The sequence below is a fragment of the Staurois parvus genome, unplaced genomic scaffold (genome assembly GCF_062004578.1).
Source record: "Staurois parvus isolate SC_StPar_1 unplaced genomic scaffold, SC_StPar_1.0 ptg000176l, whole genome shotgun sequence".
Classification (NCBI taxonomy): Eukaryota; Metazoa; Chordata; class Amphibia; order Anura; family Ranidae; genus Staurois; species Staurois parvus.
In genome coordinates this window covers 3224564-3250961 of record NW_028317972.1, presented here as the reverse complement: position 1 = coordinate 3250961, position 26398 = coordinate 3224564, and the positions used below count along the sequence as shown (strand labels likewise).

The following is a 26398-nucleotide window of genomic DNA, read 5'->3' as shown; positions in this document are numbered from 1 at the left end:
GTAATACGCACATAGCAACAAGTCATATCCTTCCTTTATTTTCCAGTGCAATATGAATAGATCTGACCCATCTCTGAAGGCAGCAATGATATAGGCAGTATAAAGCTGAGTGTGTTAGGTCTCGCTGGTTTCTGATACTGCACTCGGCTACACTTACGACTAATGTGCGCAGCATATTAAATTTGTCAGAGGGGCCTTTTTGTGCTGTTTAGGATGCAGTTATCTGTATTCGTTGACATCTTTCTTTGTCCCGGATAATAAGTGGTTTATCTGGTGTGCCAGACACCCATGAGAATTGTCCCTTCCTTCAATATAGGGAGCTTCAAGAAGAATGTGTATATGTATATATGTGTGTGTGTGTGTGTATGTGTGTGTGTATGTATATATGTGTATATATGTATGTGTATATATATATATATATATATATATATATTCCCATTGTATTTATTATAGTTACAAATATAACTATGTATATACCTTACTTGGACAATTGGTTCAGGCTGGACCAATGTAACTCTGTAAAAATGTAACATGCCTGGAATTCCTTTTTAAGTACATTGAGTCACATGATCCCAAGCACTACTGGCACAGCCATGCAGGAATTTTACAGGATGTGCAGGAGAAATAATCATGGTAGCTAAACAGGTTAGACTGAGATGCAAGCAGGGCTGTTCCAGATTTACTTATTTATTGTTTGTTCACGCCATAACATGAGGTATAATGCACATTGTGAGAATAGGCAAGCATAGATATCTTTTCTTTTAGGGCTTTTATTCAGGATTTTTGAAGCCTCAAAACTGCCCTTCCAACACTTGCCATGAATATTACAATGGCACCACACAGTGCTCTTCACACTGAAGCTATAGCATTGTATTGTGTTGTCATATTAAAAATTAAGCAGCATGTTGCTTTCATGAGGCATTGATGCTTGTCAACAGCTTCTATTGAGTTTAATGGTAATGCTCTATAACCGCACCTTAACAGCACCTATAGCATTTATGGCGTGTTAGTGAAGTGTTTATAAAGTGTGAGGCATTGGGGAAGAGACATTTGAGATTCTTGTATCCCAGAATGCACTGGGAAATAGAGGACTAGGACAGAGCAGTTCCAGCCACTTCCTGTTTGTACAGAGCAGTCACGTGGTAACACCATTTGCTTCTGCGTGCAGCCGAAAAACACCAACCAGCCAACAATAGTGACAGGGCCAGGTAGGAGCAGAGGCATTGGGCGTTATTGCCAGTGGCAAAGCTTTTTGTGTCAGCAAAGTTGAGCTGGACCAAGCCAAGTGTCAAAGAGATCAAAATATATGAATCCATCTTGTAGAGAGTTCACAAAAATGTCTATCACCCCACAACCCAACTACACCTCAAAGTAGATCATTCCCTCTATGTCTCATCCCCTTTAAACACTTCACACTAGAAAAGCAAAAGTTTCATAGATTTTTATCAAGCATTCTTGAAGCGTTTTCAACACTTCATAAACACAAGAAAAGTGTCATAAACACATTATAAATGCTATAGGCGGTAATGAGCATTGCATCATTCTTCATAATCAACACACATTTGAATGAGCCCTTACAGGGTAGATAGAAGATTCTTAGAATGGCAGTGGGAGTATATTTAGGCTTAGTTAGAATTTGACCGAAATTACACTTTGAGTAATCCCTACAGGTCTTGTACATCTCCCAGGAGAGAAGCGCCTCTAAGTGCAATATGTTTCTTTATTGAAGTATATATGTATTCAAGCTGCTTGAAAAAGGAGCGCACTTCCGCCTTCCATGGCCAGCGCATGCTCCGAAACGCGTCGCAGTGCACCCTGGGTATCTGACGTCATCACGGCCACGCCGCCGCTGCGTTCCAGCGTGCGTTCCACCTGGCTCTGAGGGAGGACGTGCGCGCCAGCCAGACACTCCGCTGTTCCTCTCCAGCTACCACGCTGCTCCAGCGGCAAGCTGACCACTCCACACCGCAGCAGATGACGGCTCTTCACCCTGGATACCACCCTACTGTTTAACCACGGTTTTTATGCTTACTATTACCTTCTCTATGTGAGTGTTCCTACACATATATACTTCAATAAAGAAACAGATTGCACTTAGAGGCGCTTCTCTCCTTCTCTCATCTACAGAGTCTGCTACAGTCTATTTGGAAGCTTTGCCCTCAGTGCTACATGGATCCCCACGCTCTAGCACCATTATCCCATACCAAGACTACCAAGGACTTTCAGCAGTATTTGCGCTGATACACCCCCCTCATCTTTTCTTACTTGCTTGTACATCTCCCAGCCTGTAATTGAACAGTAACAGAGAAGCTGCATAGTGATGAGCTCATCTGTCTGTCACTCTGCTTTCCCCCCTCTATCAACATGTTGCTTGATGGTACATGCAGCATAGCTGATTGGCTCCTTGTGCAGCTTCTCCCTCTCCCAGCCTGAGTGCTGCTTGTCAAGAAAATCATTACCAATGACTTGCTAACCAGGGCACCATTTGTGTTTGGTGGAGGAGGAATGAGGAGAGAGTTTCCTTTTGAGGAGCTAAAAACAGGGCTGTAAAACAGTTATTACAGCCTGCAATATCGCTGGCTGCTACTGGAAGGAGGCTTGCCTATATTTAGCTGGCTGAACATACACGCATGCAGATATAAATTGTATATTCAGTCTGCTGCAATTTTACATGCAGCCTCATGCACTTGAAGGGTTGTGGAGGTGCCAAGTGATTTCCATGCACTTCTGAGATTCTTCAAGCTAGAATCGTTGCAAGACCACTTTTCCCACTGCTGAAACACACAGTTCTCGCTGTCACCATGTACAGTTTGTCAGCTGACTAGTGCTAGGCAACTTTACATAAATTATACATATGGCAGATCTGATCGCTTCCACACACTGATGCCAATCTGCATGCTATCGACAACCACACAATTTTTATACAGTGAATTTGCAACTGAGCAATACAGGCAGTATCTAAAAATGCACCAATCATTCTTGGAGTATGAATTCTTAGCACACAAAAGAACAATTTTTATGATTCAATATCCCTAGGCAAACCCTGCATAGCACTATATATAAAGTTAAAAATTGCAGTGTCGGAGCACTCGCCAATAGCTGGAAATCCTAGGAGCAGTGACGGCTCCCATAGCCCAGCCAGTTGTCAGTGCTCCTTCATCTGCCCTGCAGCTGGCTGCTCACTGACACAGGGGAGCCAGATCTACGGGATCACATGACCAGGTTGGAGCTGGCTGAAAAAAGGTAGGTATCTTTTTTTATATGTGGTAGGCAGCATAGGTTGCAGGCTGTGGAAAGGGACACTTTAATTCTGACTAAATGATTGGGTTCCACCCAGCTGCCTGAATGACAGCTGGCTCCGGCTCTTAAAGCAGGAGCCAGCAGCATTGAAAGTTGCATACGGCAAGTGCTAGGGTAAGAATTTTATCAAATTATTGTGCTTTTAAAGCAGTCTTTTTCAACCAGGGTGTCCAGGCACCCTGAGGTGCCTTCAGGTTTCTTCTGGGGTGGCTTGGCTAATTGCCTAAAAATTGCCCACAAATGGTAGAGAAGCCAGTGCGAGGATCAAGCCTGCCTTTTAGTTACACAATTCCATAGGTTTTCATTGTGCACCATTACAACCTTCTAGCTACCCTCATCCTAACAACCAAATACGTCATTGGTTGATAAGGAGGACATTGGGCGCCTGCACAGAATCCTTGTCTGCCCTACCCCTGCCCCTCTCCATTAGCACTGGTGTCCATTAGCTGAGTGAAGGAGAGAAACATTGGAATACCAGTCAGTGCAAGCTTTGGGAAAAATGATCGCTGGATGTCCCAAGTCTGTGGATGTTGCTGCATTATGTAAAAATATTAGTTTAGGTTTTTACATCTTAGAATGGGGGGGGGGGTGCCCTGAGTGTGTGTGTGTGTGTGTATGTATATATATAATTTTGTATTTCCGAGTAGGGGGTGCGCACGCCATCGGCGGCTACAGCTGTCAATCACTGTGTCCCGGCCGGAGATTCCCCACCGGTGATCGCAGAGGGGCACTGACAGGGGAGAGGTCTGTATGTAAACAATACAGATTTCTCCCGTCAGCACCAGCATGCTGTTTTGTATTGCTCTGCATAGCAGAGCAATACAAAGCAGCATACTTACATAGTAAAACTGCACATAATGTGAAGCACACAGTTAACCCTTTGATTGCCCCAGATGTTAACCCCTTCCTGCCCAGTGTCAGTACAGTGTCAGTGCTTATTAGCACTGATCACTGTATTGGTGTCAGTGGGGATGTCAGTGACAGTCAGCTCCCACCCGGTGTCAGTATGCCCGCCGCAGTCCCTCCTATAAGTCGCTGATCGCCGCCATTACTAGTATAAAAAAAAAAAAAGTTCCAGTATATATAACCACCATTTGTAGACGCTATAACTTTTGCGTAAACCAATTAATGTACACGTATTGGGATTTTTTTTTAGCAAACACATGTAGCAGAATACCTGGCCTAGATTTATGACAATTTGATTTTACTTTTGTTACTGGATATGTTTTATAGCAAAAAGTCACCACCGAAAGAAAGCTCCATTTGTGGGGAAAAAAGGGACATAAATTTAATTTGGGTGCAGTGTTGCATGACCGCTCAATTGTCAGTTAAAGTAACACAGCGCCGTATCGCAAAATATGGCCGGTTCCGGAAGGAGGGTAAATCCTCTGGAGGGCAAGTGGTTAAACAAAAAAAACACTGAGGGTTAAATACTGCTTTAGGCTAGGTTCACACTTGTATGGTATTCCTGTGGCTGGGTTGCTCGTGCACAGCAGCTCATTCATTTGAATAGGCTGTTGTATCTACTGAAAATATAGGGGAAAGGTTACTTCACCTGCTTAGAAAACGTGGCCACAGGGAAACCGCATTTTGCAGTGCGGTTTTCAGTATGTGAGGGTGATGTTAGGATTAATGAGAGCCCCATGCATCTCTCTAGAGTCCTCAAAGATTCTAGAGTTCGGTTTCAGTCAGTTTCTAACCGCTTAGAACTTGTGCTGTTTCCATTACAGGGCTGGCACACTGCCAAAATCTGCTGTCATAGAAAAGCTAAGCCCCCATGTACAGTATGTAGTTCATTGCATGTACCCTCTAACGCATTTCGCTTGTAGGGCAGCCCATTCGTTTTATAAATAAAGACAATGCATATAATACAGAAATGAATGAGGACCTGTTCTAAAGTCTGTTTTCTGCTTGTTTATAATTTGTAAATACTTTTGTATGTGTAATCTGGGCATAGGTTCACTTTAAAGGGTAAGTTTAGTTCACTCTAAATTATGGAAAACATAATGCCCAACTCCAGGAAACCTAAACATTCTCCCCTGCAGTGGGGCTGCGCTAGCACTGCAAAGGTCAACTGCTTTTTTATTTAGGGAGACATTAAAAGCAGTTTAAACGACCTGATCCTCTGATCCCCCAATAGTCCGTGCTCCTCCATGCTCTGCCGGTGGACTGTCCCTCAGCATCCTTGCTTTCAATGCAGGACTATAGGCCCTGTATCGGTCCTGTTGATGTCAGGGACCAGTCTAGTAGCGCAAAGGAGCCTGCAGTAGTGTAGGGTTGGGCAAGTAAATCTGCTTTTCCAAATTCCCGAGACAAAAGCAAGCAGTTAACTCTTGCAGTGTTGACACAGCCCAAAGGGAGATTTTTTAGGTTTCCTGTAGTTTAGTTTTAAAGGAGACTTTAAAGCTGATTTCCAGTAAGAGACAAAACAATCTTCCTACTCTGTCTTCTGTACCTATTTCATGTTATTTCAAGTGACGGTACAAGTAGAAGGGTTTTTACCTTAATTAATTCTCTGTGCTAAGGTTACAGGTTAAGGTTACATGAGTGCCCCCATAGCAAGCAGCTTGCTGTGGGGTCACTCGGCAGGGGGAAGGATACAGGAGTGCCAGTGTTGTCCATTGGTTGTCATAAGGGCCTATCGCAGGGTCCTGCAGAATTCAGTAGTGCTGTCTTGTAAAGGGCAAACATGAGACTAGTCAGGCAAACCAGAAGAGAAGGAAGAGCTGAAGTAGACGGGGAGATCAGACATTTCTCACAGAACTAGGCATGCTAGATATCAGTGAAAGAAACTGTTAAGAGTCATTGTATTCTGACAGCAGGGAAACTTCCCCACTTTCACAATACACTGATCAGCAGCTCTGACTATAGCCAGTCTGCCAAAACATGGATCTAAAATTCGATCCATGTATGATTGGCTTTAGAATAGATCTTCAACAGACAAGCAGCTGTATAGCAGTACCCAACAGAGTAGTCCGATAAAAGTGACTAAACTATTATACAGCGCTACTTTGTGTTCATTCATTACGCAAACAGCAAAACCAAAGTAGAAATGGAAAGTTGGGGAGTTCTCTGGTTTGATAGTGGAGGATCACTGATGCACGGACGAACTATTAAAGTGTTACTAAACCCACAACAGTAAAATCAGTCTGTATATGCAGTAAGGCATGCTTGTTATACTCACTGTGGAACCTAAGGGGTTAATCCTCTGCATTGTGTAAAAAGGATGTTTGATCCTGACTTCTCTGAGCCTCCCCTTCTTCCAGTGCCCCCCTTTTATCACCTAATAAGACATATAGTGTGGAGACACTCTGCACATGCTCAGTTTGGTGTGTATTGCTAGATAGTTTTTTGTTTCTTGTTTTTTTGGGAGAGTGCATGTGTTCAGCACATGGCCTATCAGCACTGTCCAGACAGAGGTCAGGCATTCTGCACCCTCCTAGAGCAGAATGAACACTCCTGCAAGCTTTAACATGTACTCTGCTGGACACTGATAGAAGTTACAAGACTGCTGTAACTGCTGATGAGAAAAGGTATTTAGCAGTTTATATTTACTAAAATAATTGCATTTCCATGTTCTGTGTACTGTGGGAGACCAGATATAGTGAATGCAGGGTCCTGGGTTTTGGAACGCTTTAAATATTTTGAGTCACTTTGCAGAGCACTGATGCACTTTTGTGGATATTGGAACATTATTTGCATGGACTTATTTTTCTTATTAGCACAGCCACTTTACAAGATAATTCATTTATTAGTTATTAAGTTCTGTTTTGGTTATGCTGCTTATGTAATGAATTAACACAAAGTAGCGCTGTGTAATAGTTTGTTCGCTTTTAAATGATAGCAATTAGACATGGATGCGGGAACAAGATGGACAGTTCTGATGTGTTTAGAGTTATGCACAAACTTGTATACCTTAACCACCTCCCGCCCTCCATATAGTCCAATGACAGGCGCAAAGTGGTTCTCTCGTTCTGATAGGACGTCATATGACGTCCTTCCATTCTCACCATGCATGCGCGGCTCAGGGAGCGCGCGGCGATCGGCGGTGCGCTGTGTCCCTCGTACACAGCGGATCACAGATCCATGGAAAAAGCCAAAGATGTCGGCTCGGTCATGTGATCAGCTGTGTCCAATCACAGCTGATCACATGTAAACAGGGAAATGCCGGTTATCGGCATTTCTCCCCACTCGAGCTGCCATGCTGACAGCTCATGAGGAGAGGAGAGCCGGTAATCGGCATTCCGCGAAGGGGACAGGTACAGTGATCATCAGGGAACTGATGATCAGTGTGGTCCCAGAAGTGCCACCTGCCAGTGCCCATCAGTGCCACATATCAGTGCCTACCAGTGCACATCAGTGCCCATCTGAGCTGCCTTTCAGTGTCACCTATCAGTGCCTGTCAGTGCCGCCTATCAGTGCCATATATAAGTGCTGCCTTTCAGTGCCTATCAGTGATGCCTGTCAATGCTCATCAGTGTCACCTACCAGTACCTCGTCATTTGTGCCACCTACCAGTGTCCATCAGTGCATCTTATCAGTGGCCATCACTACAGCCTCATTAGCGCACATCCGTGAAGGAGAAAACTCACTTATTTACAAAATTTTATAACTAAGAAACTTTTTTTTTCTTCAAAATTTTCAGGTTTTTGGTTTAAGAAAAAATAAAAAACCCAGAGGTGATTAGATACCACCAAAATAAAGCTCTATCTGTCACAAAAAAAGATAAAAATGTCATATGGGTACAGTGTTGCATGACCGCACAATTGTCATTCAAAGTGTGACAGCGCTGAAAGCTGGAAATTGGCCTGGGCAGGAAGGGGGTATAAGTGCCCTGTAGGCTAGGGGTTAAAGTGGTTGTAAACCTCAGATATGAAATATGAACAAAGCATATCCCTCTATAGTGTGTACCTGTCTCAATTAGGAGCACTAAGTGTCATTTCTGTCTGCTGCTTTGTTCCTGTGCTATCTGCATGGATCACTTCTGACAAGTTTTTCTTACTGTAAAAGGAAAACAATGACAGGGAGGGACCTCCAAGAAACTGACATTCTCAGCTCTGTTCCTGTGAGCTTTGTGGAGGAGGGTGTGTCTTTTCCCTCCAATCACTCTCTTCAGTGAGCTCTGAAGGGTGTAACCTTCAGCTCCCCACCCCTTTTTTCTGAATTCTGAGACAAGCTTTATAAGTTCAGCACTTTGAATGGATGTAGAGAAGAGAATACCTCAGATAAACAGGTACAACTTGTATGAGGATTTGTTTCATCTCTGTATCACCGGAGGCCAGTCACTTCACTGGGTATATGTAAGTGTTTTCAACCACTTTAATAATAAAGAGGTTACCAAACCTTGGATAGAATTTAATATTAAAGGACAAGTTCACTTTTTGACCAGAATTAATAAATGCACATTTTTTTGCAGGCAAAAAAATGCGTATTTATAATTTTTGGTTGCAGGAGCCTGTAAAGCATCTGCTGATCGCTGGTGCCATGCAGGTGTCCTGCAGACCTGTCAGTATATTTGCTTGTCTGTACGGGAAGCAGATATACTGATAGGAAGATTCAATGAACTACCTTGGTGTTCCGCAATGCCATGTTAGTTCGCTGGGAACTACAAACCGACAGCTGCTAAGGCTGTCAGCACTAGTAGTTTGTTCATTCACAGAACGCTGTAAATGAATGCGCTGTTTTTAAGTGAAAGCTAGTACGGGGAACTTTGCCCCCTTCACACGGGAGGGGGGTGGGCAGCAGTAGGCAGTGGCTGCAACAGTGGGAACATGTTACATATTCCCAAAGGTGAACTTATCCTTTAACCACTTCCCATCCGGCCCATGTATATAAACAGCCAGATGGGGGCAGTGCAGTGGTGGGTTGCCGTTCATAAACAGCACCCGCCATTTTGAACAGTGCGCACTCCCTGGGAGCATGCAGCACCGTGATCCGGTGCCCACTGTGTCCTCTGGACACAGCGGAACACTGATCGCTGTATGGGACTTCTGTGTGAGGTCCCGATCATGTCATCACTGATTGGCCAATCAGTGATCACATGAAGAGTAGTAAGCAAGATGTCACTTCTGACATCATTGCGTACCACGTGTGAAATCTGTGAATGATCGCAGAGGTCACATGGTATAAGGCTATTCACAACAGCCTTGTACCATGTGACAAGCTGTGACCAATCACAGCTCACACAGTATTTATCAATGGCTGCAATAATGCAGCCAGAGAGAAGGAGGAATTATTGCTTTTACAGCCTTTATGGGTGTAAAAGCATGCGGTGTAAAAAAAAAAATCTTCACCCCCCCCCCCACAAGTAGTACAGTGTCACTATGGTGACAGTGTATAGCTAGGGTGACAGTATGTAAAAAAACCCACAAATAATATAAAAAAATAATAAAAATTTAAAAATAATTTTGTAAAAAAATTATAATTTTTGGCTATAAACTAATTTGGGTTATTTTTTTATACTAAAAAAATAACTGAATACATTTTGGCCAAGATTTATTTGCAAAATTTTATATCAAAAACACTTTTTTTTCAAACTTTTTGGACTTTTTCATTTATTTAGCAAAAAAATAATCAAAATCCCAGTGGTGAATAAATACCAGCAAAAAAAATTCATATAGGTACAGTGTTGCATGACTACGCAATTGTCATTCAAAGTGTGATAGCGCTGAAAATGGGCCTGGGCAGGAAGGGGGGGGAAAGTGTTTGGAGTTGAAGTGGTTAAAGTGAATGGACACCCTAGCAACAAATTTATTTATTTTTTTTTTCCTCATTTGTGTTCACTTTTGGTGCTCATTGACAGTGCATCTTCTGACTGCATGCACATGGACACTTGGCAGGCCCTGTGTGCTGAGGCATATACTCGGTGCTTTCTGGCACCCAGGGAGCTGCACTTGCCACATACAACTGCCAATACAAGTGAGTGGTTGTACTGGCTGGCTGTGCTTGAGTAAACTCTGATGGCTTCTGTATCAGCAATTACCAGATCCGTGGTACGGTCCTTCAATTGTATTGATGGCGGAAAGCTCCAGTTTTTCTTCTCGGAGTTTTTATTTTTACATTCAACTAGGGGACTGAACACAAAAAAAGTTGATTCCCCCATCCACATCAAGTGTGTGGATGAGGGAATCATTTCTGTTGTGCCTACTTGTCCAAGGGACTAAATCAGGGTCCCAGTCTAGTTGTACCTCATGACAATCTGCTTGTTCTGATCAAAGAAAAAAACATTTTTTAATCAAAATTGTATTTAAATCTGAGGTGATTTTAGGAATGTCTGGGGCTTTTAAAAACAAAAGAGCCTTATGGCCACTTAAACAGCTCAATGGTAAAAACATTAAATATTTATCTACTATTCACCTCCCTGCCTGTCTTTAGCATCACACCTGGGAACTAGCAGAGAAAAGTGAGACCTTGCAGTGTAATGAGCACTGATTGGGTGCTCATCAGGAAAGGGGAGTGTCAGGCTCTTTAAACCGCTCAGCAGAAGCGCAGCCTCAATGAGGGAAAACAAGTTTATCCTTTCAGGTTACACACGCAGATGGAAGCACTTGGGTCCTCAGTACTAGTACCTGCTGAGCAGCCTAATCAAGCTCTGGTAGACCCCACTCCGCTTTGTTGGATCAGAATCACTGTGATTCTGTCAGCAATCTCAAAACTCACTACAATCGCAAAACTCAGGTTCAGGTGTAAATATTTTCAATGGCACCTAAAATGCGGTGCGGTTTACTATGATTTCCGTGCCATTTACTAGGTGACAATCTTGACAAATCACATTGCGGGAAGCTTGTCGCCCAAAAACGAAAAAGGAGTGTGAAGCTTGTCGCAAAACCGTACCACGTTTTAGGTGCCATTGAAAATAATGGCACCTGAACCTGCATTTTGCCATCATGGGCCGAATCACAGCGATTCTACCGTGATCCCAAAATGCCCAGGTATGAATGGAACATGCGAATTTGGATGTATTGTCAAGCTCTGATTCGCATGACAGGCTAGATGTGTTCCAGTTGAGGTGGTTCACACAGATGCAATGCACATGCATTGAGTTTTGAGTGCTATTATGAAAAAAATAAGGGTCCTGTGCGAGTTTGTAGTGATGCGTTCCATACACGCAAGTGAAAGAGTAGACTGGCATGCGGAGATAAGTGTACACATGCGATTGCTATTGACAGGAGATTTGCATTGAAGTCAGTGGGAGGCGTTTTTGCATTCAAGTCAATGGGATGCCATTGACTTCAAAGCGAAATTGCATTCTATTGATTTCATTGAAGCTGTTTGCCTGCAGCAAGGCTAATGTAAAGGAAAAAAAAACAAAGGAACATCTGCCCGGCACCTGCAACTGCATGTCCCAGGCATTGGGTGATATAAATTGTGCATCCTTGTGTGTTATTGTTTCTGACTACAGGGAGACTTCTCTGCTGTCAGAGCACACTGATCTGTGCTGCCGGCTATAGCCAGCCGCACTAATCGATCAGGAAAAACCTGACAAGCTAGTAGTGCATTGTCCCTGCTGAACCGGCCAAATTTGGATCTACGTGTGGCTGGCTTTAGTAGTATTTCCAGCTTTCTATAGACCAAGATTTCTCCATCTTTTTACCTTGGAATAACCCTTGGCAAACAGTTTGAGGTCTCAGGAAACCCCTAAAATAATGTTCACTTCTACAGCTCACCAAACATTGGCGTAATCAGATGATCAGAGAGCTGTTTATATAACAAATAGGGATGCAACAATATCGATAAAGCATCGGTATCAGTACCGAGTATTTTCACGAGTACACATATGCTCCCGATACCCGAAACAGATACTTTGCGGTGCGATTTGTGTCCATAGAAAATGAATGGGCGCAAATCACACTGCAAAGAATAGCATGCGATTTAAACAGGAATACGGTGCAATTCATGTCCAGATCGCATGCGGTTTCCCTACCACTACTGTGGGAACCCATTCGTGTCATAGCCTGAGTTTACACAGGAGCAGTGTGGGAAATCTCTCTGCACCGATCCCATGCTGTCACATAATGAAAAGCCACTTCACAGGAGAGGAGAGAGTCTCCGGAATTTCTAATCTCCAGACCTGTGAAGCGGTTTTTTGCTGTGTGACAAGCCTGTGTTCACCAAGGAGTGGTGTGGAAACTGCATGCGATTTGGACAGGATTCTCACCATATTCCTGTTCAAATCCCATGCTATTCTTTGCAGTGCAATTTGCGCCTATTCATTTTGTATGGACGCTAATTTCACCGCAAAGTATTGGTGCTCAGTATTGGCAAGTACTTAACCAAAAGTATCGGTACTTGTACTTTTTTCACGCACTCATAAGAAAAAAAACGGGTATAGGTGTATCTCTAATAAGTTACTGTTTTTAGGAATCGCAGTAAGTAATGGAATCAATATGAAAATGTGTCTATTTAGGCTCAGTTCACACTGCTACGACTTGGGATTTGACTTGTCAAAGTCGCATGACATGTGGAATCCCATGTTAGTCAATGAGAGCTGTCTTAATTAGCACTACTGAAGTTGCACCTACTTCAGAAAACGTTCCTGTACTACTTCAAGGCGACTTCTCTCCGACTAATGCCCATAGACTTTAATGGAAGACGCCTCCGAGCAGGATCCTCATCTATATTGATGTGATTTGGATCCTACATTACAGGAAGATTACACAGGTATTCCCTGAAAATTGCTTCAGTGTGGCTTCAGAGTAGTACTCAAGATGTCTGGCAAAGTTGCACGAATTTCATGTCGCAGTAATGTGAACCAAGACTTAATGTGAAATGTGCTTGCTTTTTCTGCACAGATGCTCAATTCTGGGTCCAACTTGAGAAATACAGTGTATAAGAGGGCAGCAGGGTTGGGGTGCTGGGGGTCAAGAGGCAAGGGTGTGGAAATTGTGTAAAAAAAAACAAAAAAACTACTTGTTCAAGGTTCTAAATCTGTGTTCCTGATAAAAGAAAATCAATTTTTGCCAGAATGGAAAATATGAAGGGTTGATATTTTTATTAGGCAGAGGTGCTTTTAGAAATGTCTGCGGGTTTCAAAAATGAAAGGGGCCTTATGGCAACTTAAACTGCTAGAAAATTTCTTAGAACCCCCAAACATTATACATTTATTTTTAAAGCAGAGACCTTAGACTATAAATTTTGCAATTTTTTATGTAACACTATTTGTGCAGCGGTTTTTCAAATGCATTTTTTTTTCTAATACACTTTTTTGAATGTTGATGCAGAAAAGCACAATACATAACCCAATTTTGGGTAAAATAAAAAGAATAAATGGATACCAAACATGTGACGCATTAACCACTTTCCCGCCGCCCTATATTAGATATACTGCTACAGGGCGGCAGGGTTATGCAAAATCACGTATTCGCGGCCGTGGCTGTCAATCACCGGGTCCCAGCCGGTGATTACCGAGCAACTCTGATTGGGAGGAGGACTGTTTTGTTTGCTAAGAGTTCTCCTCCCTGTCAGCTTAGGCACACTGCTTTGGATGGCTATGCACAGCACAGCCATCCAAAGTGGTGTGCTTACAGTGAAGCACACTGTCACTGCCCCCTAGTAGAACACTCCCTGCACAAAGTTAATCTTTGATCACCCCTCATGTTAACCCCTTCCTCCTCAGTGCCATTAGTACAGTGTCAGTGCTTTTATTAGCACTGATCACTGTATTGGTGTCACTGGGGACGTCCGTGACACCAATTCAGTTCCCCCCAGTGTCAGAATGTCCGCCGTAGTCCCGCTGTAAGTCGATGATCGCCTCCATTACTAGTAAAATAAAAATAAAAAAATCCAGTATATATACTGCCATTTGTGAACGCTATAACTTTCATGTGTTGGGTTTTTTTTTTAACAAAGACATGTAGCAGAATTCATTTTTGCCTAAATTTATGACGAAATTTGATTTTTTTTTTATTTTTCTACTGGATATGTGTAATTGCAAATGGTCAAAAATAATTTTTTTTTCTCAATTCTTTTTTTTTTTTTATAGCGCAAAAAATAAAAAACAGTCAATCAAATACCACCCAAAGAAAGCTCAGTTAGTGGGAAAAAAGGATGCACATTTTATTTGGATGCAGCGTTACATGACTGCGCAATCGTCTGTTAAAATAACGCAGCGCCGTAATGCAAAAAATAGCCTGGTCAGGAAGGGGCGGGGGGGGGGAAATCCTCAGGAGGGCAAGTGGTTAAAATTGGGGACAAAATGCAGGAGGTAAAAAACCACTTGCATGCAGTTTCCCCTGCAGACCCCCCTAAATACATATGTCAATCCAGCGATGTGTACAAGAGCCGAGGCTTACTCTGCTCTCTTACTCCTTAATATCTCAGATATAACAGCAGGAGCCTTTGGCTCCCACTGCTGTCAATCAGAGCCAGTGGCGAGGGAGCAGGGGATGGGGCCCACGCTTTGTGTCTTATGGACACACTTAGCAGGGCGAGGGAGCATGCACGAGTCCTCCAGAACAAGCAGCTTGCTCTGGGGGCAATCAGCAGGGTGTGGAGTCCAGAGTGCTTGCAGGCATCCCGAGAATAGGAAGATCAGGGCTGCTCTGTGCAGCACCATTGCACAGAGCAAGTAAGTATAAAAGTTTTGTTATTTTAAATCGAAAGAAACCGAACCTTTACTGTTACTTTATTCTGGAAAGTAGTTTTAGGTTTGGAGGATCGGGGGACAGCTCTGTGCAAAACAATTGCAGAATGAAAGACAAAAACATGGTAACATCAATCTTTCGAAGTGTACTAATCATTGGGATAGTTCTCTTAAGATTTTATACCGCAGTTATCTTACTCCATATAAAATTTCAAAGATTTACCCCGATGCATCGCCTTCTTGCTGGAGGGCCTGTGGTGGGGTTGGAAACTTACTACACGTTCTATGGGACTCTGTGTGTATACGGGAATTTTGGAGAGATGTTTTCGCTTTGATCTCTCGGGTGTCAGAAATACAAACAAATCCCAATCCTCATCTGGCATTATTAAATATTACATTGAATTTATTTCCTGTCCAATTTCGAACAATCATTGCCCACATCTTAATTGCTGCCCGGGTAACTATCACTAAAGCGTGGAAATCTGCTACATCTCTTCCTATTTCAGAAGTGATTAATGGAGTACACTCCTGTTATCTATATGAGAGGTCCTATGCATTTTTGAATCATACTATAAGGGTATTTGATGTTAAATGGCTGCACTGGAACATTTTATTCAAGCTCTCTGACCTATGATTGTAAAGTATCATATGGCATGGATGTGGGAACTTTGCTGAATTCTGTTGGAGTAATTATTATTATTGATTTTTAATGTATGTGGAGTTATTGCTCTGTTGTTTGTTTTGTTTTTCTTTTTGTTTTTTGTTTATTATTCCATGTTTCTCTTTCCTTGGTTACATTTCTGCTCGACTGTTTTCGTAATGGATAAAACTCTATTCCTTGTGTTTCATATGTGTCATCTTGGGAAACGAAACGTGCATTGCTATGTCTGCAGTGTTCCTGCTAACCTCTTGCATATAGATTTGTTCCTGATACAAATATCAGATAATCATATGTAATTGCTGGCATCATTCTGCATTACTTCGACAAACGTGATGCTCTATCGACTACTGTTACAGTCGTCTACTGTTCTGTTATTGTCTTGAAAAACTTTAATAAAAAAGAGTTGAAAGAGAAACAAAACTGGCTGACTAGAAAAAAAAATCACAATTAGAATCTCAGACACACACATTATTTTTGCTTGTGTGTAGTTTTCAGTTAGCAGCTTTGATATCCTAGTTTTTACATATAAGAGAAGTATGGCTTTTAAAAAATATACAATCATACTCGCCTAGATGGATGCAGTACCAATTGCAGCTGTCCGCTGCCACCTCTAGGACCGAGAACTGAGCAATCAAACACCACTGTTCGCTCAGCTGTCAGTCTTGAGCCTGAAGAGAGCTGGTGACTCTCATTGGAGCGCCAGGCTGAGGAGGGGCAGAAGTGGCTGGTTCAGGCTCTCAGCATCTCGCTGAGAGGCTCAGGCTGCTGCCGGTTCAGGCATCTGGGTGGATCCTGACTGTAAAGTCAGGATCTTTTCTAAGCCTGGACCAGAAACGTCAGCTGACAGCGGGCTGATAAAATGTGTCACAGCAGTACAGAATGAACTGCACTCCTATGATCTATAGAAGAGGCATAGCCTAAATAGCTTTGGTTATACTTCACCTTTAAATGAAGTGCTTTTCCTCATATTTTAACTACAAATACAATATTTGCTGTAAATTGTATCAGTCAGCCCTGGAGAATGTCCAATATCAAGCTGTTATTGTGTTAGGCAGGAGTTCTACTGGAATGATGAATCATTACTTTTCAGAATACGTATTCATATTCTGATCAGTTGCTCATTGTACTGTAGTTTGTGTATTGTCTTTACTCTTTGTCAATAAAATAAACAATAAAAAAGGGGGGGGGGGAAGGAATTGGCATTTTCGTTGTAGATCTTTTGCAGTGACAGGGAGCCTGTCATAAAGGCCCCATTTTTCTGATGTGCATGTACACCTGCTGCAATATTTCATAGTCAGGAGCGCTAACACTTTTATGTACATACTGTAATGTGTAGTAGCAAAACTGTATTGCTGCAGCTTCCATTGTGTTTTTTTTTGTCCCTTTTTAATTCTCAACCAAGAAAATTACAATGAGGGGAATATATCAAAACTGGATTAGCCATAATTTGGAAAAACTCTGCATGTCAACCAATCAGATTCTGTCTTTCATTTTTAAAGCTTAACTGAACAAGCTGAGGCTAGAAACTGATTGGTCATATATTGAGACTTTGGGGAAGTTAGTTTAAAAATACAGCTGTCTTTGAAGAGCCCAATTGGTTTGCACATGTATGGAAAGCTAGGGTATATTTTTTTTATAAAGGACCGTAATCCGTAGAAGTCTTGTGCTGGGACAAAACTTTTAGAAAAATACAATTTTGGTTGTCCATGTTTTGTGACCTAAATACAGGCGTGTTTAAATCAAGTAAATATTACCTTTGTGTGCTTTACAAGAACTACTGCAAGAGTACGTGGCACAAGAGGGTGGTGGATAAGGTTCTGTAGGTTACTTTCCTCCTTACTTTTTATTGCTCTAATTAACTGATCAGCTTGTAAAACAAGTTGGAATGATGATGCAGAAATGATGTAAGCTGTTTGCTTCTATGATATCATTTGGATGTTTGCCATAATCTCGATTGTGAGAATAACCTGCCTAATAATAATTAATAGTTTTAGTTAAATGATAGTAAATAGGCAGTTTGTAAATGTGCGCATTGTTTGAAAAGTTGTTCTCTCTGGTGCTTTCAAAACCAATATTAGAGCTAGGGAAGCTAGCAGAAGCCGCCCAAATCCAGACAAAAGGTTTCCTATTCTTTTGGTAGGACAACAAATAGTTAAAGATTGTTTTACTGCTGTCTACATCCTTTAAGGGCAAATACACACTATAGGGAGAGCTGCTGCAGCACTTTACTGCTGTGACAGCTCTATGTTGCTGGCTATGCTAGGGGCAGTGTGGTGCGTGATTCAACGCATCATGCAGCTCCCTTTTGTTTTGTACAAGCTTTATTCGAAGTGTACAAAACATACACTTCATTCACTGCAATGTCGGGCAGCGCGATGCTCTGTGCTGCCTGACATTGCAGTGCGATTCGGGCCAATGTGCTTCAATAAAATGCAGCATTTCTGCATTTTACCTCAGCATGCCCCAGTGCTAGACTGTGTTGCAGTGTGAAATGGGACACATAGGAAACAGTTATTTCCTGTGTGGCCCTGCAGGTGACAGACTTTCTACCATGCAGTAAAAGGTCTGTCACCGCATATAGTGTGAATTGGCCCTTAGGCATGGTAAAACATCTGTCTTTGCAGGGACGCACAAATTTGCCCTTGAGGAATTTTCTCCAACTGTATATTTCTGGTTTTGCTCTGAATTCAGCCATGATCACCATGATCTCTTTTCCCTACTGTCCTAATTTGGAAAATACCCTTTGCAATAGTTGTACCTGAAACATGAAGCTGGGTGCTTGGATAAAGAGATCTTAATACTGGTTCCCCTATTCAGAAGATCAAGATTATTTATCCTGTCCACATTCACCCAGAACTTATTTTTTCTTTAAAGATCCTAAAATTAATATCTGCCTGGGTGTTTTTACTATTTGTTTTGTGCCTTTCTTGTTTGTTTAGCTGACATTGAGCTGTTATTAAATAAATAAATTGTAAAGCTTAATAAAGAAGTGCTAATTTAATTCATATGTGTAGACATAAAGGATAATTTGATTTGCTGGCTGTTTGATCGGGTCATTAGCTCTGCATTAATCTTCGTCTTTTTTTTTTTTTTTTTTTTTAGACAATGTTCCGGAAGAGCTGAAGGAACCATTTTACATTGACCAGTATGAGCAGGAGCACATCAAACCACCTGTCATCAAGCTTCTACTTTCCAGCGAGCTATATTGCCGTGTCTGCGGCCTCATCCTCAAAGGGGATCAGGTGGCTGCCTTGCAGGGCCACCAACCCGTCATCGAGGCTTTGTCTCAGAAAGGGATTTATGTCATGGAGAGTGAAGACGCACCTGTGTCCGAAGCTGACCTCAGCTGTGCGCCAATCAAAATGGTGTGTGTAGAAACAAATTTCATTGTAATATTGTATGCAGAAATTACTTTGTCATTCTTTATAAATAGACCTCCCAGACTCTGGCCCAGACCAGTTTTAAAAATGCTCCTGCTGTTTTCTAATAGAAGATATAGAGGTTTTGTACCTTCTCCTGTGCATGTTTTTTTGAAGTTAAAGTTTTTCAGCAGATGTTCTGTTTGATTTTTTCAGTCTATAAGCTATTGATTTCCCACTGTTCAGTGATAAAACGCAGCATTTGGGGGTATGTTAAAATACATATCAGCCAAGTGGATTGTTGCAGAATTACTCATAGGATAATGTTTGTTTCTGGATTTGTGTACTGAGCGAATTATGAAATACTGAACTTTACTGTGTACATCACAAGCTGATTTCTAGGACATGGTTAGTTGACTGTGCATGAATCCTTGGTGAATTTGGGGTGACAGATAATCAATACTGATGAAGGCAGACAATGTAGAGCAGTGTGTCTTTGTCAGCCCTCATCACATGCTGTCTGTGCATTCCAGCTGGTGATAAGAGGAAGGAGGCAAAGTTGCCTATACACACCAGCATCCCTAAAACTGCTCCTTTATACACACACCAGAAAATTTAAAGGACAAGATAAGGCCACCAGTAGTTTAAACTATTCTCTGGCTTATTGACTCTTGTGGACTCCAGCAGCCCAGTAGCTAGATTTCCCTGCAGTTGAATGTGATACCAACACTCTCAAGAGACCATAGCCAAGGTGTTACTTTTGCATCAGCACCCGCCATCCCTTTTTTTTTCTTTTTTTTTCTTTTTTTTTTAAGGACAATCTATTGATGACTAATTTGACATTGGAATGTTGCTCCACCTGCTAAGCAGTCAAGAAGAACTCGAACAGTTAAAGCAAGCAGAACGACACCCAAAAGGAGATGTTCCTTTTTTCTGCCTCCTCCCTCCTTTGCCATCTTTGGACAGTTATTTTTATATTCAGATCACTGGTCAGATCGCCGTAGCAGATCCACTGGAAGTTCTCTTCCCCTCCTCCCTGCCTGCAACCTTCTGGGACACATCCGTTTCCGGAAGGCTGCAGGACCAGTAACAAAGCGCGGCTCGTGCTTGCACAGAGGCTTCCCCTCAGTTAAAGAGAAAGAAAAACAAACTTCTTTTGTTTTGTACCTACGGGTAAGCCTGTAATAAGGTTTACCTGTAGGTACAGTAAAGATCTCAGAAATGTGCACTGTTTAGGTGATATTTACATGTGAAGCAGCCGGTGACTTCACCCATTGCACTCTCAATAGACAGCACGCCGTCCATTGAGAGAGCTGTTCTGTTGTCGTGACTCCTGCATGTATGCACATGGCATTCTAATGCTTGTAGCCTGCAAACCTGGAAGGAAGATATGGTGAAGATGGATTCCCTGTCAGAGGTGGCAGGACACTGCAGCAGGGAACTGTTTTACAGGTAAGTCTGTCTAATGTGCTAGTATGTGGTGTGAGGGACCAGGTTTTTTTTTTTTTAATGCGGTTTACTACCGCTTTACCATGCTGGCACCAAGGACCTGAAGACCAGTGAAGAACCTGCTCGGGTCAGGATGATCTGAATCCCTGGACTGGTGAGTGTCCGTTTATTAAAAGTCAGCAGCTACAGTATTTGTAGCTGCTGACATTTAATTTTTTGCTTCAATGATGAAGAACGTTTTAAGTGGAGATGGCCTTTAAACATGGATAATTTTATCTCTGAAACTACCTGAAAATATTCGCACTTTGCCTGTCCTAAAATTCGGCCATGACAGGAAGGATTGGCAGAGGCTGCCAAAAGGTATATCCACAAACATCTAGCTGCCTGAACTTAATATCTGCAGCAGTTACACTTCCCCACTGACAGTCTCCTTAACACCATTGTAGCAGAGCAGAATTCAGTGAGTTTTTTCTGCTACCTTCAAGAGATTAGTAAAAAAAAAAAAAACTTGCTAGGGCTGCCCCTAGAGTGCACCCTATTACCCTGCCCACTCAGGGTTATGCTCTGCCCTGGGTTATCTAGCAATTTCTGGATCAGTTACCCTTGATGTGTAGCTTGGGGATGTATCTGGACTCCCTGTGTAGGGCCAGCCTGAAATTTTACTTCGGCATTGCATCCTGGGTTTGGCACTTACCTTGGCACATAGTGCAATGTGTTGTTAGCAGCAGGGTGCTGTAAAGGTCCAGGCCCATGGTCTATTTCTAGGTTTCCCAGACCTTGAGGACCCATTTGGGGGTATACCCACGGTGATGGGTGAAGCCTGGACCTCCAATTTGTGCAGCGTTATAGATAAAGTAAGATGGTATCCCTGCTTATTTACAAACGTTCCTGGCTTTTACTAACACAAGCTGCTGTGTGTAGCACATTATACGGTTCTTTAGACCTCTTTCAAACAGACCAGACCTACTGGGCCAAGTCCCCCTATTTCATGCTGCTTCTCAGTCCCTGGCTTTAATGGCATGGCTGTTGAAACCCAAGTCCTAAAGGAATTAGGGGTTTCTTTCTCGTACATCACAGGACACTGAGCAGGCTATTCATGACTATGTGGGTTATATGCCACCTATAGGTGAATGGACATTGGCTGACCAGGCACAGAGGAGGTCCTCCTCTATATAACCCCTCCTACACAATAAGTATTTCAGTTTTTTCGCCAGTGTCTGTAAGGTGGATGGTTACTGAAAGTGTTGCTTCAGGTTACCTCTGATAGAAATCTCTGAGGTTACTTATTCTTCTCTAGGCTCTTTGAAGCCTCCACAGAGTACTCAGGACTTTCTGGTGCATCCTCTTCTGGAGCAAATTATGTATGCTGACTAGGATCATCCAGACAGGGTTTTTTGTTCCACCAAAGAGGTTTCCTTTTTTGTACCCCATGTAAGAGAAGTTTAAGAAATGGGGTATGCCTGTAGTGGATGCAGCTATTTCATCCCTGAATAAATAGTCAACATGTCCTGTTGAGAATATCCATGTTTTCAAGGATCCAGCAATAAGAAGTCTCTCCTTAAGGCCCTCTTCTCCCTGGCAGGTTCTGCCGCACAGCCAGTAGTGGCAGCTATTGGTAGCTTTCTGACCGTGTCAAACGACTGCTTAGAAGACCGTCGGTGCAGGGGGAATACTCGGCCGAGGATTTGGTGAATGTTCCAAGTGCTTTGTTTTGCGGTTGATGCTCTTAAAGCTTCAATTCAGCAAATTGCTCGCTTGGCCCTCTTATCAGTGTACGTGTGCAGGGTTTTGTGGCTGAAGAGTAGGTGGGCAGAACTGCCATGCAAAAATTTATTGGCATGTTTTCCTTTTCATGGAAAAAGGCTGTTCAGGGAAGATTTGGATAAATATATCAAAGATTTCAGGGGGAAAGAGTTCCCTTCTACCCTTTAAAAGGAGATCCAAGCGCTCTTCTTTTAAGGTGTTGGGCTTCGGTGGCTGGGCCACTCATCTACCAGGCAGTCGTTTCGCCACACAGCAGTCTCAGCTTCCAGAGGAACAACTCAGAATAAAAACCCAAGGAAGCCCTGGGTGCAAATTTCATCCAAGGCAGATCCAAAGTTCGTCTCCTTATGAAGGGGCATCCCCATTCGTTTGGGTGGGGGGAAGGCTTTTGAATTTTGTTGCTTTCAGGGGGGCTCTAATCCAAGATAAGTGGGTAATTTCCATGATTTCTCTGGGGTACAGACTAGAATTTCGGGCCTTTCTCCCTCCCCGGTTTCTAGAATAAAATTTCCAATGAATCCAGAGAAGAGAATAGCTTTATTACAGACACATTCGATCGCCTATTGTCTCAGGGGTTGATCACAGAGGTTCAAGCGGATGATAGGTTTCAGGGGTTTTATTCAAACCTGTTTACAGTCCCAAAGCCAAATGGGGATGCATGACCCATTTTGGACCTCAAGGGGTTAAATCAGTTTTTAAATGTCTGGTCTTTTCATATGGAATCGGTTCAGTCAGTAGTGGCCTCCTTACAGGAAGTAGATTTTTTAGCGTCCATGGATATTAAGAACGCACACCTACATGCACCGATATTCATTGTTCACCAAAGATTTCTGAGGTTTGTAGTAGGTGCTCAAGATTTCCAGTTCACAGCACTACCGTTTGGCCTGGTCACGGCTCCCAGAGTTTTCACAAAAATTCTTGCTCTGGCGTTGGGGCTAATCAGAACTTGGGGTGGTGTATCGGTCATACGATCTGTTGCTCAGAGGCCGGTCAGTGGCTGGTCTGAAGCAGGATGTGATCCTTACTATGCAGGTCCTAGAACAGCTGGGCTGGGTGCTCAATTTCAAGAACTCGGCCCTGGAGCCAGTGCAGAGCCTGGAGTATTGGGGGATTGTTCTAGACACGGTTCAGGCAAAAGTATTTCTGGCTTTAAGGAAACAACGTGCCCTGAGAAACGAGGTTTGCAGTTTAAAAGCCAAGAGGTATCCTTCAATATGCCTCTGTATGAGGTTGCTGAGGATGATGGTGTCCTCGTTTTGAAGCTGTTCCCTATGCCCAATTCCACTCCAGACTGCAAAGGTACATTCTGACTGTTTAGAACAAGAAGATTCCGGCCCTGGATTGCTGCATATCTCTGTCTCCAGAGGTACTGCGAAGCCTGAATTGGTTGTTGATGACAATTTGGAGAGAGGGAGATCCTTTTTGCCAGTGGTGTGGAAGTTGGTAACCACCGATGCCAGCCTTTCAGGTTGCGGGGCTCTCCTGGAGGAGGCCACAGTTCATGGAGTGTGGCTACCACGGGAAAGGGTTCTACTCATCAATGTCTTGGAACTTCGGCCAGTGAGATTGACTGTGAGGTATTGGACGTCCAAGCATCAGAGTTGGCCTGTAAGGATTTAGTCCGACAATGCCACAGCGGTGGCACCATCAACCAGGGGATTACCAGGAGTCGAGGTGCTCAGGAGGAGGTAAATTACATTCTGTCCTGGGCAGAGAAATATGTTACAAGTTTGTCAGCAGTGTTCATTCCAGGGATGGAAAATTGGCAGGGAGATTATCTCAGTCGCTTGCAGTTGATCCCAGGAGAATGGGCTTAGCATCTTGAGGTTTTCAAGGGAATGGGGTTGCCCAGATGTAGATCTGTTGGCATCCAGGTTCAACAACAAGGTCGGTCTTTTTGTGTCCAGGGTTAGGGACCCTTCCTTGGAACCAGTTTTCACTGATTTGTCTTTCCTCCAATTCAGCTGCTGCCGCATCTCTTATACAGGATTCGGGAGTAGTCTATTCCGGTGATACTGATTGCTCCGGCCTGGTACGCAGACATAGTGAAGATGGCAGTAGATGGACCGTGGTCCTGGCCATATTGGCCAGACCTGCTGTCTCAAGGTCTTATATTGCACTCAGCTAAATTTGACAGCGTGGCTATTGAAACCAAGATTCTGAAGGATAGAGGAGTGTCAGATTCTGTCATGATATTGGGTGCTAGAAAGGTCTCTAGGAACATTTATTACAGAACTTGGAAGGCTTGCATTTCCTGGTGTGTGAGGTTCACAAATGGCACCCATGAAAGTATGTGATTGGTAGGATTCTGTTAGAGTTACAGAAGAAATTGACTGTTGGCACCGTTAAGGGCCAAGTTTCAGCGTTAGCTGTTTTTTTTCCAGAGGCCCATTGCGTCTCACTCTTTGGTTCACACTTTTTTACAGGGAGTAATGCGTATTTCTCAGGTTATCTTTTGTGTCCTTGGGACCTGAACTTGGTTTTGGAGATTTTGCAAAAACCACTATTTGAGCCTACTAGAGAGATTCCACTGGTCCTGTAGTAAGGTTTTGTTTCTAGTGGCAATCTCTTCTGCAAGAAGGGTGTCGGAGCTGGCAGCTCTTTCTTGCAGAGAACCGTTTCTGGTTTTGTATCATGATAAGGTGGTGTTGCAACCTCAACCGACGCTTTTACCAAAGGTGGTTTCTAGTTTTCATCTGAATCAGGACATCGTTCTGCCTTCATTCTTTCCTAGGCCTCAGTCAGCAAGAGAAAGATCTCTGCATACCTTAGATGTGGTACGTGCTGTAGCGGTTTTCTTGAAGGTGACAGATCAGGAGGTCAGATTTTCTATTCATGCTGCCAGGGGAGCCTAGGAAGGGGCAGGTGGCATCCAAGGCGACTATTTCACGTTGGATCCGCCAATTGATCATTCAAACCTGTGGTTTGAAAGGTAAGGCCTCATCCTAGATTGTAAGCTCGAAAGAGCAGGGCCCTCGATCCCCTCATGTTTTGCATTGTATTGGTATTGTTCTGTCACATGTTCTGTCCCCCTCTGTAATGTACAGCGCTGAGCGAACTATTGACGCTTTATAAATACTGTATAATAATAATAATAATTATTCTTTCGGCTGAAGGCACACTCTACCAGGACTGTGGTGGCATCTTGGACAATCTGTCATCAGGCATCAGTGGCTCAGGTTTGCAAGGCCGCTACTTGGTCTTCGGTTCACACATTCACAAGGTTCTGCTAGGTGGATGTCAGAGCCACAGAGAATTCTGCCTTTGGCTGCAGTGTTTTACAGACGGCTGAGCAGGTCCTGAGGGATTATTAATGGTGGTTATCATGGTGTCACCCTCCTCTCAAACTATTTTATTGCTTTAGGACATCCCACATAGTCATGAATAGTTTGCTCTGTGTCCCATGATGTACGATTAAGAAAACTGGATTTTTTTCTACATGCTTACCTGTAAAATCCATTTCTTGGAGTACATCACAGAATACAGAGTTCCTGATCATGTTTCTGGAATTTTATTGCTTGCTACAAAAACTGAAGTACTTCCTGTTTAGCAGGGGTTCTATAGGGGAGGACCTCCTCTCTGATTGATTGGTTGGCCCGTGTCCATTCACCTGTAGGTGGCAATCCACATAGTCATGAATAGCCTGCTCTGTGTCCCATGATGTACTCGAAGAAATGGATTTTACAGGCAAGTATGTAGAAAATATCTAGTTATTACAGGATTTGGAAGGAAATAAAAGAAATATTTACCATCACACATGGAAGGACAAGCTTGCCTGGTGACAGAGAATACTCTTACCTCTCATATTTTGGCCTTTTATCAGTTTGATCAGTTTGGTCTGGCCCCCTTAAGCCCCTTAAGACCTCTGCTTTGTCCATTTTATTCAAGAAATCTCTTGCCTTACACTTCATCAAGACTTTCTTTAGGGAGTTGCTCATATAAATCCCCCCAATTTGAACTTTTGTGTCACCTTGGGATCTCAACATGGTGCTCTGTCATTCAGAGACCTCCATTTTGAACCAGTTAGAGAGATTCACTTGTAAGGTTGCCATCTTGGTATTCATTTCATCTGTTAGGTGATTAGGTTTCTGAGTTGGCAGATCTTTCCTTCAAAAAACCCTTTCATGTTTTACACAAGGGCAGAGTGGTTTTAAAGTATTAAAACCAAAACCGTCCTTCCTTCCCAAAGTGTTTTTTTTTCTACCTCGATGAAGACATTGTTCTTCCTTCCATTTGTCCTGCCCTGCAACATGTCAAGGAAATCACCATTCATTGCCTAAGTGT

General features: G+C 42.9%; 1 protein-coding gene across 2 annotated transcripts in view; it reads left to right on the top strand.

The window, feature by feature from the left end:
- Positions 1-26398, top strand: part of CAMSAP1 (calmodulin regulated spectrin associated protein 1) — a 100551-nt gene that overhangs the window by 16559 nt on the left and 57594 nt on the right. For both annotated transcript variants that reach the window (XM_089677061.1, XM_089677060.1), the window contains exon 3: positions 18645-18907. In XM_089677061.1, the coding sequence (XP_089533187.1) occupies positions 18645-18907 (263 nt within the window). The remainder of the gene's footprint in view (positions 1-18644; positions 18908-26398) is intronic.